This window comes from Takifugu rubripes, chromosome 8 (genome assembly GCF_901000725.2).
Source record: "Takifugu rubripes chromosome 8, fTakRub1.2, whole genome shotgun sequence".
Classification (NCBI taxonomy): Eukaryota; Metazoa; Chordata; class Actinopteri; order Tetraodontiformes; family Tetraodontidae; genus Takifugu; species Takifugu rubripes.
Window position 1 is genome coordinate 539,559 of NC_042292.1, and position 17,410 is coordinate 556,968.

At 40.5% G+C, this 17,410-nt stretch overlaps 1 protein-coding gene across 2 annotated transcripts; it reads left to right on the forward strand.

The window, feature by feature from the left end:
- The first annotated feature begins 1,672 nt into the window (after positions 1–1,672).
- Positions 1,673–11,157, forward strand: fbxl16 (F-box and leucine-rich repeat protein 16). 2 transcript variants are annotated; one of them, XM_003966363.3, is made up of 7 exons: positions 1,673–2,063; positions 3,896–4,613; positions 5,634–5,876; positions 6,023–6,288; positions 7,930–8,014; positions 8,626–8,689; positions 9,075–11,157. In XM_003966363.3, the coding sequence occupies exons 2-7, from the start codon at positions 3,903–3,905 to the stop codon at positions 9,221–9,223; spliced, it is 1,518 nt and encodes a 505-aa protein (XP_003966412.3). In that variant the 5' UTR covers positions 1,673–2,063; positions 3,896–3,902; the 3' UTR covers positions 9,224–11,157. The 2 variants fall into 2 exon arrangements, with proteins under 2 accessions (XP_003966412.3, XP_029696679.1); XM_029840819.1 differs by having other exon boundaries at positions 6,143–6,288.
- The last annotated feature ends 6,253 nt before the right edge of the window (positions 11,158–17,410 follow it).

Here is a 17,410-nt window from a genome sequence, read left to right on the forward strand (position 1 = left end):
TTAAAGCTCATGTTTGAGGATAACACAAAGAATCAAATCAGGAGATGACAGACAACATTCACCTTTAGAAAAAAGCAGTAAACGTCCATTGGGGAGGGGAACGGGATACCAACAACCTGCTTGTCCTTTCCCACACCAACATGAGTTTGTTTGACCCTAAGATATGTTTTTCTGGTTTGGGAAAACCTGAATGTCTAAAATCCCAGTTCCAATCCAGAGATTGATGAGGGCCAGTATAGTCACCAAGAATATTCCATTCTTCTTCTACCTCCAGCTGTTGTCAGAGCAAATTGACTCTGTCCATCTAAATCTATCCTCTATATCCTCTTCTCTTGCCCCAACTAACCTCATGTCCTTGTCATGTACATGTCATTACATCCATAAATCTTCTATATTCGTCCTGGCTTTCTGGCTGGGAGTTCCAGCTTCAGCATTCTTCTATTGATATTTTTATGTTGCACACATGTCCAAACCATCTGAGTCTGGCTTCTATAGCTTCATGTACTGTTCCTCTGATGTGCTCTTTACTGATCCTACCATCTGGCAATTTCCTTTCTGTGATCTGGATCATGTCTTTTCCTCCTTTCTCAAAACCACACAGCATTTTCAACTTTTTACACAGCTCACACGTGTATTATTTTTCAAGTGAAGTTGGTACTGCTCACTAAAGAACGAGGCCCGTTCTCCTCCCTGCTCTGTGCACATGAGATAATGGCACCAGTTAAGCTTTGTGCGGAGGAGGGCTCAACTGTGTTCCAAACGACAGTAAGGGAATTGAAGAGGTGTACAGATCTTTAAAACCTGCAAACTACACTATTCTACATCTATATTTACCACAAGTGTTTGAATATATAGGCAAATGTTAAAATAAAATTATTACAATATCACAACAATAAGTATTCCTCCAGCATCATCTCAGTCTGTAAAATCTTGTTAACTTCCTGGTCCATAACTGTCACCTCCTCCTGTCCCACTGTCGTCATTCATCACCTTTTCAAATTACTTTTTTCTCTCACGATCTTTCTTTTGGCAACTGTCAATATAGTGCCATTTAAATCATTAAGTAACCAGAGGTACATACTGCCAATCTCTAAATCATTTATCTCTAATCAAGATCTATATCACCTGGTCCTCCTGCCTCTGCTCTTCTAAGTCGCCCTATGCTCCCACCTATTCTGGATGAAAACTGTTTTGCAAAGGTTACCATCCATTTATAATTCTGCATTCCTGTCTTGGATGGCAAACCTGCCCAATACTATCTCATCACCTTCGTACGTTGCACAGAGTAGAGAGGACTTATTCAGGACTTTGTGGACTGGAGCCTGTGGAACAAGTATCTTATTAAATATGATTTATACTAACAAGGAATTTTTACAAGCATAAATAACAAGATAGATAGATAGATAGATAGATAGATAGATAGATAGATAGATAGATAGATAGATAGATAGATAGATAGATACATAGATAGATACATACATACATACATACATACATACATACATACATACATACATACCTGTGAAGGGAAATGTGTGTTAGAACCCCCAACTAAATATTCGTGAAACAACACCACATGCAGGTAAAGCTGTTGTTCTGACTGAGTATTTGTGGTGTGTAGAGCAATCACGCTGTTGTTATTACATAAGAAAGAGACAGAGGAGCAGCTACTTTCCCTTTAAAACGGCCAGAGCTGCCTGCCCTGCGTGCGTGTATGTGCGGAGGACAAATTACGAGACAGAGAGGACCCTCTATTGGGGAGGAAAACTGCGTTCGAAAATAAAACAGAGGACGTATTTATTACACGTTGGAACGGTTCGCCGAAGGAGATTGTCAGATTGACTCGTTTGGATTTTGCTCTGGCTCCCTTTGTATTGATGGGCTCTGTGGGCGCATCCCTTGCCTCCTGATAGGACACCACGGGCATGGTCGCCTTCTGATTATTATTTATCTCGTCTTTCTGCGTTTGGGTAATTGTGTCGAAGAGGCAGGGATCAAAAAATAAAAAGTAAAACTGATCTGATCTGATCATGGATTAAACGCCATTCGTTTTCATCGGAGAGGTAAGTGATGATGCAGGGGGGTGGTTGGGGGTGGGGTAGGTGGGCATGTTCGTGCATGTGAGAGATGATGGGCTGGTCAGATATGGCAGCGGCAGCAGCAGCATCCACACTGCGTCGTCTCCTCGTCCATGTTAAGTTGATGGTGGCTGCTCACAGACCGGGCATACATGGCTGAAGTGCACTGGATAGCTCTTTTGTGTGCGCGATAGGGCCTCACGGAAACAAGACAGAACAGCCGCATCGAGCTGAGTCTTATTAACAAACACAATGACGCCAGCGTCTGTCAGTGACGTAAGATCTAGCATTCTCGTTCTTGCCACGGAAGGCCCCTTTTTTATCGTTTGAGGACGAGCCCCAGTTCGATTTTTCAAAAACCCCATTAAATGAATCCCTCGCATCATAAACGAAGATTTCGTCTATGCAAAATGACTGTTCTTCCAGCCATTACCAATATATCATTATTCCCTATTGGTCGAATTGCGTCACTTTTGCCATTCATCTGTAATGGCTTCATTATTACAGATTCTGTGTTAAGATACTTGAAAAATAATTAAAATTGTAAATTCCAATTTAAAGTATTTACATATTCTGACTGGTAATTACGGTACTCATAACAGTTGCTGTCCAGGGTAAATATTCAGTTTGAAACAATAAATAAAAACATACACACTTGCAATTCATGCTAACACTTAATAGTTTATGCTCTCTTTTAATTTAACAAACTGTTTTACATATATGTACAATTATTTTTTCAGATGTGATTTGTGCCAAATTATGTGTTGATTATGTTGATAAGTTGATTCGTAAATTAGTCAAAACTGAATTTCAGATGTTTTTCATTCTGAACAATCAAAAGATAATATCCAGGTAATTGAATGTAACTGTTAAATGTTGAATAGATTGTTATTGTGCAGTTCATTTTCAGTTTTGGTTATTTTCTGGTCTTATTTACTTTGGATATGTATTGTTTCAATGCATACTTGCTTTCTCCCTCATTCATCACCCATTCAAGCACCTTGCTATTCATTTGAAACATTTACAACTATCCACATTCAACCATGTTTTTCCCATTCTGAAGGTGAGGAAATGTTTACATAATGCAAGTCTTTAGATCCTGGGGAACGGAATACATGAATTGAGCTATAGGAGCATTACTTGAAATTGCATGTGTCTTAGGTTTTTGAAAAATTTTGCACGACGTTATATGCGCTTTGAAGTCAAAATTCACCTAAGCTACTCAAAAAATACACGGTGTATACAGGGTATACAGTCAAGACAGATGAAGACAACAAAACAACAAAAGTTTATGATTGCACTCTTTAATTCAATTCATTGTGTTTGACAAAGTACTAAAGAGTCATTATCAAAATGCAAATGTCATCAAATGCAAAAACATTAAAATGCAATTGACATTCAGAACTGGCCTGACTAGAGTTTAGAAACAGTTCCGTTATAGTATATAGCCATATTTTAATAAATGCATATCTCCAGAACATAACTCATTGTGTCAATAGATTGGAACCAACAATACTACCGGTATTTAGTGTGAATCCCTATAATTAGCATGTTCTACAGCTGTATTGATTGTTGAGAGCTTGGCTCTTATCTGCTGCTGATGCAGTTAAACCACAGGGCATGCTATTTGAGGCCAGGCATCAGAGCATTCATTCACACCATCATATATGTTTTTCTCACTCATATATATGTCACATGACCCCATTTAATGTGTACAGCAAAGAAACACATTCACTTTAAAAAGTATGATAATGACAGATTTGGTCCACACATAAACACAGATTTTGTCTTTTTCTAATTATTATTTTATTCAACAGGTTCCCAATGTTGAACATGTCCACCCCTAGTGAACTGAAGTCTCCCTGCATGACTCGAAATGGCATAGTTAAACTGCCACCCAGTCAGCCCAATGGTCTGGGGAGTGCAAGCATCACCAAAGGGACACCTGCTGTCAAGAACCGTCTGTGCCAATCTTCCTCTGTTCCATCAATTTTGCCCCAGGCACCATCGCCCCATACCTACCACCACCACCATCACCATGTAGATGGCCCTGGAATGACAAATTCAGCAGCCTCTTTGTTGGGTTCTAACTTGGATCCTGGATTGCCTCTCATGGGGATGAAGCCATCGCTTCATCAGATTCCTCCACTCACTCTCCCTAAACCTCTGCTGCTGGAGCGCCAGCTTGTCTTGGATGAGAAGCTCCTCAACCGACTGCTTTGGTATTTCACCACAGCCGAAAAATGTGTCTTGGCCCAGGTATGCAAGACATGGCGCAAGGTGCTGTACCAGCCAAAATTCTGGGAGGGAGTGACACCCATCTTGCATGCCAAGGAGATGTATACCCTGCTTCCTAATGGAGAGAAGGAGTTTGTCAGTCTCCAGGCTTTTGCCCTACGTGGCTTTCAGTCATTCTGCTTAGTGGGGGTGTCAGACCTAGACATTTGTGAGTTCATTGACAACTACCCTCTTTCTAAGAAAGGTGTTCGCTCAGTTAGCCTCAAGAGGTCAACCATCACAGATGCTGGACTGGAGGTGAGGTATATTTGTAAATATGGTTTATTTCATTCTAAATGTCTTTTCTAAATGTACACATTATTTTGTCAGCTTAATGTGTACCCAAAAGTACATTAATACATACATTAATATTCATCAATAGGCTACATTTTGTGTGTGCCCATAATGATTACATTTGATTATTACAAAAGAAGAACCATATCACACCAATGCTGACTTTTTTTTTTCAATCTCTTATTCTTAAATTAGAAGGTTGTGTGTGCGCCTTTCATTTGTGGTTTGGTGCTATGACAACACAATGTGAGGGAGGGTACTTGCACATTCTCTTCTGTAGTCAGACCTTTATTACTGACCTTATTTTAGTTACATTACTCAAGTTTGGTGGTCGTGAAATCTGCGGGGCAATGGACTGAGAAGCAGAGGTTTTCGGGTTCAATCCCCAATGTGGACAAACCATGGGAGGTGTTCTAATAGCACGGGAAAGTGCAAAGGTTCAAAGCGCCGCACAGGTATTGTTGAGTAAGGTACAAAACCCTAAATGCCCACACTCATTCAGCGGTGTACCCTGAATTCACCCGAATACAGCCAGAATAGGCTTCAGCACAGGACCCCAAATGGGATAAAGTGGCCAAGGAAAAAAAAAAAGATTGCATTGTTAGCAAAATCATGATGGCTTATCTATCCAATGCTAAAAGGCTTGAATTGGTAGGCTTTCTAAAATGAAGTAATACCACATTTTTATATATGCTGTCTCAGGAGTATAATCAAGTGAACAAAAAAGATGTATTCACTAATAACCGCTGTAAGGATGTTGTCTTGTCTGTTTGTCATGCCTTAAATAAGATGTTTCAATACATAATGGTGCAGGTATTTACAAGTAAACTGTTATTATATCCATCAAAGAGGTCAATTGACCGCTGGTTTGTTTTTCTGTTTGAAAATACATCACAAAATCTCTCTTTTGTCTTTTTTTCTATTAATGTTATTGTTGTTATTGATGTTTGTATTTACCTACAACACTGTACTTTGTGTTTGCAGGTCATGCTGGAGCAAATGCAAGGCTTGATGCACCTTGAACTTTCAGGCTGTAATGACTTCACCGAAGCTGGGTTATGGTCTAGCCTAAATGCTCGACTTACTTCCCTGAGTGTCAGCGACTGCATTAATGTGGCAGATGACGCCATTGCTGCAATCTCACAGCTTCTGCCAAACCTATCAGAGCTCAGCCTGCAGGCCTACCATGTCACTGACACGGCCATGGCTTATTTTACTGCCAAACAGGTATAGTACAGTCTCTATATACTCTGGATTCTCATAGTCCTTCATTAAAATTTTGTCACTCTTTGACAAGTTTTTAATGATGGAAAATAAACAACAGAAATTCATCACTAATTTACCACATTTTTTAATGCATACAACCCTTACAGGGCTACACCACACACACGTTACGTCTGCACTCTTGTTGGGAGATCACTAATCATGGCGTAGTCAACATGGTTCACAGCCTTCCCAACCTTACTGCACTCAGTCTTTCTGGCTGCTCTAAGATCACTGATGATGGTGTGGAGCTGGTGGCTGAGAATCTACGTAAGCTCCGCAGTCTGGACTTGTCCTGGTGTCCTCGTATCACAGATATGGCCCTGGAATACATAGCCTGTGATCTGCATAAACTGGAAGAATTGGTGCTGGATAGGTATGTGTATCTGTGGTCTTAACAGACATAAAGAAAAATAACTTTGTTGTAAACTAATTTTGCCAATTTAAAAAAAAAATAATTCTGTAATTGCTTTTTCTCTATCATGTTTTATCCTTACAGTAAATATTTGCATATAGGTCTGACTTACAATGTGATCCAAGCTTCTGCTCCAGTAAGACATACTTGCAGAGTATCCCCAACAGAATAGCACGAGGGACAGGGTTGAATCCCATCTCCAGTTCAACAAAACAGATGTTGACTGGTTGGGCAAACTCCCATGAACCCTCAAGCACCTCAGTGGAGGGTAGAGAGCTGCTCTAGTGTTCCACAACTGGGATGAAAAACGCGTTGTTCCTCCTGAATCTGTGCTCAGACAATCGGATCAATTCTCTTCTCCAGTACGTTGGTGTAGCTTTTCCCGAAGAGGCTGAGAAGTGTGATTTCCATCCATTATCCATAGACTTGACATACTCAGGGAGGACCTGATGCCTTGCTGTTGAGGAGCTTGGTTAAATCCCTCAGTCTTTCTTCATGTAGCTCCTCCTCATCCTGAGTTTTTGCTTCCCGGAGAGCCTGGGCTGCATCTTGCTTGGCCTGCCAGTGCCCTTCAACTCCTCTGTCAAGGCAACACGGACTGATAGGACTTCAACTTTGATGGCATCCTTTACTTCTGTTGTCCCCCATTGGTTTGGGGTTGCCACTACCATAATCCATGTGTCCAGGGTATCCTGGTGCCACGTACGCTGATGGACACCCTTAAGAACATGGTTCTGAAAACCGAACATGGTTTTCAGAAGTCCAATAACAGAATGCCACTCTGGTTTATATTGGAGAAGCCGTTCCTCCCAATCCCACCAATCCAGGTGACACTGTCATTGCCGACATTAGAGTTGAAGTTCCCCAGTAGAACAATGGAGTCCCCAGTTGGAGAACTTTCAAGTACCACTCCTAGGGACCAAAAGAATGCTGGATACCGTGTACTACTGTTTGGGCTGTAAACACAAACAACAATAAGAGACTCATTTACCTTGGTGAACTCCAACACATGGTGGTTCAGCTGGGAAACAATAAATATGTTCACACCAACCTAGCGCCACTCACCCTTGGTAACTCCAAAGTAGTGGCAGTACCAACTCCTCTCAAGCTGGGTTCCAGATCCAATGCTGTCCATGGAGGTGAGCCCAATTATCTCCAGGCAGTACCTCTTAATCCCACACAAACTCAGGCTCCTTCCCCTCCAGATAGGTGACATTCCATATGTCAATTTGCATGGCTTTAAACAAACTTAAAAATTAGCAACTTGGGACATAAATTAAGGAAAAATATAGTGGGTGTTGCTGTTTTGGAATTAGACAATTCAAATATGGTGAGATTAGACCCCGGCCACGATAAATAGTGTCAAAATGATCAAGCCTAGCCCAGCTGCCGTTAGGGAGAACAATGAATTCCTTACCTCTGGGTATCGATATAGGAAGAAATTGGAAAATCCTCCAAAAGACAATATGTCATATGTCCAAGATAGAATTAGACTAGTCTGAAGTAATTAAGAATAAACGGCAAAGTTATCTAAATATTTTAACTTTAGGTTGTGTATCTTTGTGTGTGTGTGTGTGTCTGTGTGTGTGTGTGCACTTTTAGGTGTGTGAGGATCACAGACACTGGATTGGGCTATTTGTCCACTATGTCATCATTAAGGAGCCTCTATCTGCGTTGGTGTTGTCAGGTAGAACATATACATACACACACATACATGACTATTCATGCACACAAATTCACACAGCACTACAAGACTTTTCAAATCCATTGATCATGAATTTAAAAGATACAGATGAAACATTTATAGACAGGATGCAATTCTGTTCCTTTCATTTGCTCAAACTTTCCATAGACCACATTTAAATCAGAGCTATGGTTTTCTCACTGTTCCTTGTTTGTCCTCATACTTGTCTCCTCAATTCCTAAGTTCTCAATTGTTTGGCCCTTGTTTACCAACAATGCAGTCTTTGTCAACTTGGATTTCACACCACTCTTCACACCAATCCACAGCGGCATTCACACAGAAGTGAACCAAGAACCTCGAGTTTTCATGAAATTTTACATCGCATCTAAACAAGTGGTCTGTTTAAAGAAACTTAAAAGTAATTTTTTATATTAATTTGTATTGACACAGTTTTAAAACTTTGACAGTCGTACTTCCAATAAAAATCTCCCCATATTTTGCTGACAATAATATTTCTTGTACTACAACATCATGACCCCCAGCCATGTTTTTTTTTAAATTGTCAATACATTTATTGACTTGTTATTTTTTATTTGTAAAATATTCAATTGCAGGTGCAAGATTTTGGACTACAACATTTATTTAGAATGAGGAGTCTTCGTTTGCTATCTCTTGCAGGTATGATTTATTGTTACTTTCCATTATCATTATCTCCTAATAAGTGCTGTTGATGTGCTGTCCATGCACCAATTTTTCACACATAACCAAATAAAAAAATAAATCAAAATTCATTTCTGACTGGTCAAGACCTTAAACCAAAGCATTTTTATACATATATACATAAATATATACATACATCCACACAAACACATACACACATATATGTGTGTGTGTGTGTGTGTGTGTATAATTACATCTTACATATGAATGATATAAATTATGCGTATATTTCTACATTTTATGTCATATTCTATCAGTAACAAATTATTTAATTTGTTATGTTGTGTGCACCATGGGTTGCACAGTACTCAATATCTACACTCCATGTTGCCTATTCCCTCAGGCTGCCCTTTGCTGACCACTAATGGTCTGTCAGGCCTCATTCAGCTGCAGGAACTTGAGGAACTGGAGCTGACCAACTGTCCTGGAGCCACAGCTGAGCTCTTTAAATACTACTCGCAACATCTGCCCCACTGCATGGTCATTGAGTAAGACCACCGACCCTACTGATCAACCAATTGAACGATTACTACCCTACTGTCATCATCCTCCTCTATCTTCCTCGACATTATCTCAACTCTAGTAGGAGACCGAACTGCTCCTATTCTACTGATCACTCTTGTCTTAGGCATCATTTACCCTCCTTCCCCTAGTAAGCAGAGTGAACCATGGATGGACCAAGTCGAAGGTGGGAAGACGATAGTGTCTGCCAAAACCAGAAGTCAACAGTTAAAACGACTTTTATGAAAGGTGCCTAAGAGCAGCATTTGGTGTGAAAGTTTCTTTTCCAGAGTCAACAAATATTGGCTTTTGTTTACAGAAAAGGGTTTTTTTCTAAACGCCAAGAAGAGGAATGGATATTTAAAGGATTTTACAGATGAATTCATAACATGGAACATTCTGTGTTTGAGCTGATATGGTTGAACTTACACTTACTGTACAATGCTCATACACTGTAAACACAGTCACTCACATACTGTATTTGATAAATGTAAGTCTTTAAGACCATGAGTACTGATGTTTCTATTCCATCATTCTGTGTAATATAACTACTTTTATTATTTTCTTCTCAGATAGTATGAACAGTTTGTTTCATTTTGCTGTGAGGAATACACCAGCTAGAATCAGAGGGAAGCTTATTGAGTTGTGGATGAAGTGGCAGGGGCGGGACTTCTTGCTTAGTGCTATTTGTTTTTTCCTGCCCTGCATTAAATATGTTTTTCAATTTTTGTGTCTTAATTGTTGAAAAACAACAGTTTACAGTGTTGGAGGTGAATGACTGTCTTAGTTGATATGTTTTTGAACCATTTAATTTCAAGGTACGGAGGCTATGAATGTTGTCTTGTTTCCCCAAAAATTGAAATATGTTTGTTCTTTGTTTGAGGTTTCTTTGTTATATGTTCAGCTTTACTTTTGTTATTTCAAAAATGTTGGTGTCATTATCCCACAGTACTGAAAACAGTATCTGCTCTTACATGTTTCTGTTTCAGTGCACACCATGTATGGTTGAAAGCAATTTATCTGGTTCAAATCCAGGAAAGGTACACAAGTAACACAGGGGTGAAGGTTAATTACACACATGGTTAAAAACAAATTGTTAAATGAAACTGATCTCAACAAGTTCATTCTTTGTAAGAGTATTTTATTTGACTTAACTTACATGAGGGGATATGTTAAAGCAATATTTTTTGTAGCTATGTAAATCACTTAATTTCCAGATCTGTAAAATGAAGTAATGCTCCAAGACTTATCACAAGTATCAATACACCAAGCATACAAACATGCATATAAAAATCTGTCTTTTTTCCCCTTAAATCAACCCAATTATCTTGTCAAGACATAAAAAAATAATAATGAAAGTACATTATTAACATTACTGCTAAGTCAGGAGTGGGGAGGGGTGGAGGGCTTCAGCCAGTACTAGTTGTGCCAAGCAGTGCTGGTTGCCTCAAGATGACCAGTGACCCTCCTGACAGAGTGTACAGACCATGCATGTATTTAGTTGGTCTGCGTTTTTGTTTCAAGAAGACTCAGTTTTCCCCATTCTATGTACATAAATACTATTTATTTATTTATTTATTTATTTATTTATTTATTTATTTATTTTCTAAATTAATTTGTGGCTATTTTACAGAATTTATTTATATTCAATTTTTTTTTAAATTAGATTTTTGTCTGATGTTGCTTCCTTTGGGCAGGAAATAGCCTAAGCATTGTTCACCGTATTTGTTTATTCTTCATTTTTGGGCATTTATGATCCCTGAATGACTGAAACTACATTAATGTAATTGAACTGATGCATTTTAGACTTTTTACAGGACAAATGTGTGTCACGTTTGCACTGCTGTAGTGTATTTTCATTAAAGTAAAGGGGGTGCACCATGATGACAAGTTCTATTAAATATCACTGTAATAAATTTTTAAAATAAAATTGTGATTATACTTTAAATGTCTTGGTGGTAAACACTGACATAGTCTGTCAATTAAAATGAAAAGAAGATAATTGCTTTGGTGCTGTGACTTAAGATATTTTAAACACCTAAATAACACTACTTGGATATGATGAAGTTGATCAGAATGATCCACTCAACTAGAATTAAATTATTAAATCACATATCAAGGTTACTGTTATATTTGACAGGTTCATCTTCAGTTTGTTATCTAAAATGACCACAGTATAGTGTATTATTACAACATACAAATACATCACAAAATGTAAGGAAACGAACTGCTTGGCGAAGGTCTGCTCTCTCTGAGTCATTATTATTATTATTATTATTATTATTATTATTATTATTGTATTGATCAGGTAAATATTTAATTGCACATACATGTTTGATTATCTTCTGCTGAATAATATGCAAATATTTTTTCCATTTGCAAAATTTTATTCAAAGGTCATTTATCAGTTTATTGCTGAGTTTTTTTCATTATCGACTTTCATTATGTTCTCCTCATTTGTACGTCAACTCACAAATGTTATTTTAAATACACAAACTGACTCTTGCGTAATATATAGATGATCTACTAACAACAAATTTCCTAAGGTATTGTTTTCCAAATTGAAAATTTGCTGTCACTTATTTTTAGTGTCTACCATTCTTGATCTATTTTTAACATCAATGTTGGAAACTTGCAGTAAAATAAACGCAAATTACCAGTCATAACTGTCCAGCCTCCTATCGTCTCCTATGATCACTGAGACGAGGTCTTGCTATCATGTATCATTTTTTCCTTTGGAAATGCCTTGCACTTATTTGTGAAAATCTGGGCTATTTTGTGCAGTACTATATTTCTACGCTAGATGGAGGTGTTCACAAATAGATTGATCATTAGTGAATGTATAATGAATACAAGGTTCGCTCCCTTTCGTCTATAATACCAACAAGGGTTCTGCAGAAATCACTTTAATATGCAGCAGCTTGTGTCAGTAATTCTTTCAACTTTTAGTTCCAAAATTGCCCTCTACCAAACTAACTATGCATGGCCAGAATCATTTTCATTTACCTTTCTCAGGACAATGGCATGTATACAGTACACTACCATGACTTGTGGTACATATAGTCAACCAACACTTCTACACCATCAATTTTTCAGATTTTGCACAAAACTATTGCTGATCATGCATAATCTGTTGCAAACACAATGCACAAGGAAACATGAGACCAAAGAGAGGCAAGTTTCCTGCACCACAACATCCATTCCAGGAAATACACATGGATTTTATTGAACTATCATTATTGCAAGGACGCAAGTATTGCCTAGTGATAATAGATACATTTTCCAAATGGGTAGAAATCTGTCCTGCAAAACGCAATGATGCAACCACAGTGGCGAAAAGCCTTTGCAGACATTACATTCCTACCTATGGCATACCACAGACCGTAAGATCAGACAATGGAAGCCATTTTGTGAATGAAGTGATGAACCTTTGCTCCGCAACGCTAGGATTCAAGCTGAAAAATCACTGTGCATACCACCCCCAGAGTGCAGGACTAGTAGAAAGGACAAATGGAACCATAAAGAACAGACTGAAGAAAACCATGGAAGAAACAGGAAGAGCATGGCCAGACTGTCTATCTCTGGTAAAGCTCTGGATGAGGATTACCCCTACACAATCAGGGCTAACACCTTTCCCTCTTCCTGCAGAGACAGACGAAATATCCAAAGGAAACCATGAGACCACCCTAGCAGAGTGGATGAGAAAACTGCTAAATAGCAAAGAAGCTTAAATGTCTAGTGGTCTGCCGGTAACCTCTGCTTCTGTCCCACAAACCTCAAGCCTGGTGACTGGGTCCTGATCAAGGTCCTGCAAAGGACGAACTGGAGCTCTCCGGACTGGGAGGGGCCCTACCAGGTTCTCCTGACCATTCCTACCGCAGTAAAGATCCCTGAGAGACCATCTTGGATCCACAAAAGTCACTGCAAGGCCATCGAACCCCTGCCAGACCCGCCTCAACTGACGGAGTAGCGGTGGAAGTCCGCTACAAAGGGGCTGGTAATCAATAGGGTGCCAGCGTCTCAACCCGGGGAAGAAATCAGCAGAACCGCTCTCAATTTTTAGCATGGGTCTGGTTCAGGTGGTCCTGGGAGCAATCCTGCTGCTTTTGGGAGCCGCCCCATTCACAGAGCTCTCACCACCCAGCGAGGGACGAGGAGAGGAGGGGACCCCACCGACAGCCCAACGAGAAAGACGCAACACCAGAGGAGTAACAGATCGTACTCAGTGCAGCAATGGCACAGCTCACCCCTCTATGCTACGGATATGTGTACCTTCAAACAGCAAGACCACAGTTGTTTTCCCATGGACAGCACTGCAGAGTGGGGGGGAACGATTATCTTTGGTACCTGACCAATGATCAGCTGGACACCAGCTGGGTAACACTGATAGCGGACCCACCAGGACAAGACTGGTCCTCCTACTCAACAACCGAGGCCACCAGACACCAACGACCACTATTCTACGCAAGGGAGACATCTGCAGGCCTTATGGTTGAGGTTGACTTAAGCCAGAATAAAACCCTAAATCCCAGTGGTCTAGTAGGAGGGTGCTGGGGTTTCTTGGCCTGGGCATTGTCCCCTGAGAAAGATCCTCACTTCGAATTCCAGTTATGTCAACGGCCAAGCGTTAATGACAGAGCAAGCAAAGCTCAGATGTCCGCCATAACGAAGTTAAAGGGAGCTATAATTTTGGAAAAAGACACAACAGCAAATGATTTGTTACAAGTTCTTACTGGAATTTCTGCAGATGTGAACAATTGGCTTTTAATGGCAGAACAAGCAGCAAATGCATCTAAAATTGACTGTGTAGTGTGTTTAACCCCCAAACCAATTCTCAGAATTACACCAAGCATGGTGCCTCCAGATTGTATTATTGAGCTAGTGACAAAAATTAACCTAATGATGCCTGCAGCAACTGGGATCAGGTTTTTCCACTAACTACTGCAGAAAAAGGAAAACCAACCTTTTCTAACAAAGTTGCAATTGGTAACTTCTCCTGCATAAAACTTACAGGTAACGGGGACAGAATAGGCCAGTTGGAGGACTCCTGGTGTGTGTGGCCACAATGGATTTGGACGTCACAAAACATCGTGCAGTGGTTTGCAGCGACATCTGGTGGTGGTGCGGGGATGAAAGGCTGTTTGACACCCTACCTAAAAGACGCACGGGCCTATGCGCCTTAGTCACTTTACTAATGCCTATTTCCGTATTTCCCATGTCTACCTCCAAGCTGGCAATCCAGTTCAGTCCAACTGCAGCAAGCCATCTGCACAGAAGCAAGACATCTTCACCCTTAGTGGTGAAGACTTTATGAGCTTCTTCACTGATAAAGTTCTAGCTATCAGAGAGAAAGCTAACCGGGCTATCCCAACAACTGGACCATCACCAGATGTGCTGACTGTGGGAACATACAGGTTCTCCAATGAGCCCTTAAACTCTAAATATACAAACAACTAAATATATTTTTCTGAGGCGTCTTCGCTAATTCAGAAATCCAAGTCCACCACGCGTCTCTTAGATCCCATCCCAACACACCTGTTGAAGGATGTTTTACCATTGATAGGCAGTTCTATCCTGGACCAGATCAATGGTTCTTTAGTGACAGGTTATGTACCCCGGTCCCACAAGGTGGCAGTGATTAAGCCATTGCTTAAGAAACCATCACTGGATCCCGATGTGTGAGCAAACTATAGGCCGATATCCAACCTTCCTTTTATCTCTAAAGTTCTTGATAAGGTGGTGGTGACTCAGTTACTGGATCACCTGCAGAGAAACAGCCTGTTTGAGATGTTTCAGTCAGGCTTTAGAGCTCATCACAGCACAGAAACGGCACTTCTTAAAGTTACTAATGATCTTCTCATAGCTTCAGATCATGGACTGGTCTCTATGCTGGTTCTGCTGGATCTCAGTGCTGCTTTTGATACAGTTGATCACAGCATCCTGTTACATAGACTGGAACATGTGATTGGGATTAAAGGGACAGCACTAGACTGGTTTAGATCATATTTATCTGATAGATACCAGTTTGCTCATGTCCATGGTGTTCCCTCCTCATACAGTAGGGTTAGCCATGGGGTTCCTCAAGGTTCTGTACTTGGACCATTCCTCTTCACATTGTACATACTTCCCTTAGGGAACATTATTCAGCAGCATGGGATACATTTTCATTGTTATGCTGATGACACTCAGCTTTTTTTATCCATGAAACCAGAGGAGACAGAGAAGATAGTGAAGCTCCAGATCTGTCTTAAAGACATAAAGTCCTGGATGTCTTCAAATTTCCTCCTCCTTAAAGAAAAACTGAGGTCATGGTGTTTGGTCCTGAACCTCTCAGGGATAGATTAGATCACATGATCACTCTAGTCTCACTCTAGATCAGGCATGGGCAAACTACGGCCCGGGGGCCACATGCGGCCCGTTAAACGTTTTAATCCGGCCCGCCAAACTTGAAAAATTAAATGAATAAACCTTGTTAATGTTATATTTTCACTGCAATTCTGGTGTTTTCCCACTAGAAAAAAGACAGTCAGGAGGAGAGTGATGGTGATATCCTTTCAGTGCTTTAAAATAGAAATGGTTATTAATTTTTTTTAAAAAGGCACATTTTATTCATTTGATTTTAAGTGTTTTAAGACTCATTCCAAAGTCAGATATTTTGTTGTAATGCTTCTCTTCATTTTCATTTGAAATTAAAGCACATGTTTTCTCCATATCCCAAGATGTGTATTTTTTCTCCAATGAGGTGAGGTTACCAAAGCACTCCATCCATCCATCTGCTCCTGGTCCGGCCCCTTTGTCAAATGTTAGAACCCATTGTGGCCCACGAATCAAAATGTTTGCCCACCCCTGCTCTAGATCATCTAGTCTCTCTGTGAAGAATCTAGGAGTAACCTTTGATCAAAATCTCTCCAACTCACACATTAAATTAGTCTCTAGAAGTGCCTTTTTTCACCTGAGGAACATCACAAAGATTAGGAAGCTACTGACGCGGCATGATGAAAAGTTAATTCATGCTTTTGTTACTTCTAAGCTGGACTATTGTAATTCTTTATTATCAGGGTGTCCAAACAACTCTTTAAGAAGCCTCCAGCTGATTCAAAATGCTGCAGCCAGAGTTCTGACAGGTATTGACAAAAGAGATCACATAACTCCTGTACTGGCGTCTCTTCATTGGCTGCCTGTTAAATTTAGAATAATTTTTAAAACCCTTCTTTTGACCTACAAGGTCCTCAGAGGCCTAGCTCCATCCTACCTGGAGGAGCTAGTAATACCTTACCAGCCCAATAGACCACTCCGCTCTCAGAATGCTGGTCTACTTGTGGTTCCCAGAGTTTCTAGGAGTAGAATGGGGGGCCGAGCATTTAGCTACCAGGCCCCCCTGCTATGGAACCAGCTCCCTGTCCAGGTACGGGAGGCTGACTCCATCTCTACTTTTAAGATCAGGCTTAAAACCTACCTCTTTGAAAAAGCTTATTGATGCTAATTCTGTAGTTCCAGTTACTATTATAGACAGACAAATTATCATACTTAGGGGGTCGTCTAATCATTAGGATAACATCTTAGCTATGCTGTCATAGGCCAAGGCTGCCGGGGTCCGGAAACATGATCACCTGACAGGCCTCTGTCACCCCACTGGGTTTCCTCTCCTCTCCTCTCCTCTCCTCTCCTCTCCTCTCCTCTCCTCTCCTCTCCTCTCCTCTCCTCTCCTCTCCTCTCCTCTCCTCTCCTCTCCTCTCCTCTCCTCTCCTCTCCTCTCCTCTCCTCTCCTCTCCTCTCCTCTCCTCTCTCTTTACCCAGCCGGCCATCAGCAGGAGGGTCCTCCTACATGAGCCTGGTCCTGCTCAAGGTTTCTTCCTGTTAAAGGGGAGTTTTTCCTTGCCACTGTTGCTTGTCTGGGGTTAGGCCCTGCGATTCTGGAAAGCGCCTTGAAACAATTTTGATTGTATAAGACGCTATATAAATAAAGATTGATTTGATTTGATTTGATTTGATTAGGTAACTGGACACAGAGTGGGTTTGAAGCTGTTCATAGCCAGCTCTCTGCTACTTCCCTGTTAGCATTTCAGAATAGGATTGCGGTCGACATGCTGTTGGCCGAAAAGGGAGGAGTGTGCGCGATGTTTGGAGAACATTGCTGCACATTCATTCCTAACAACACCGCCTCAGATGGAAGCCTCA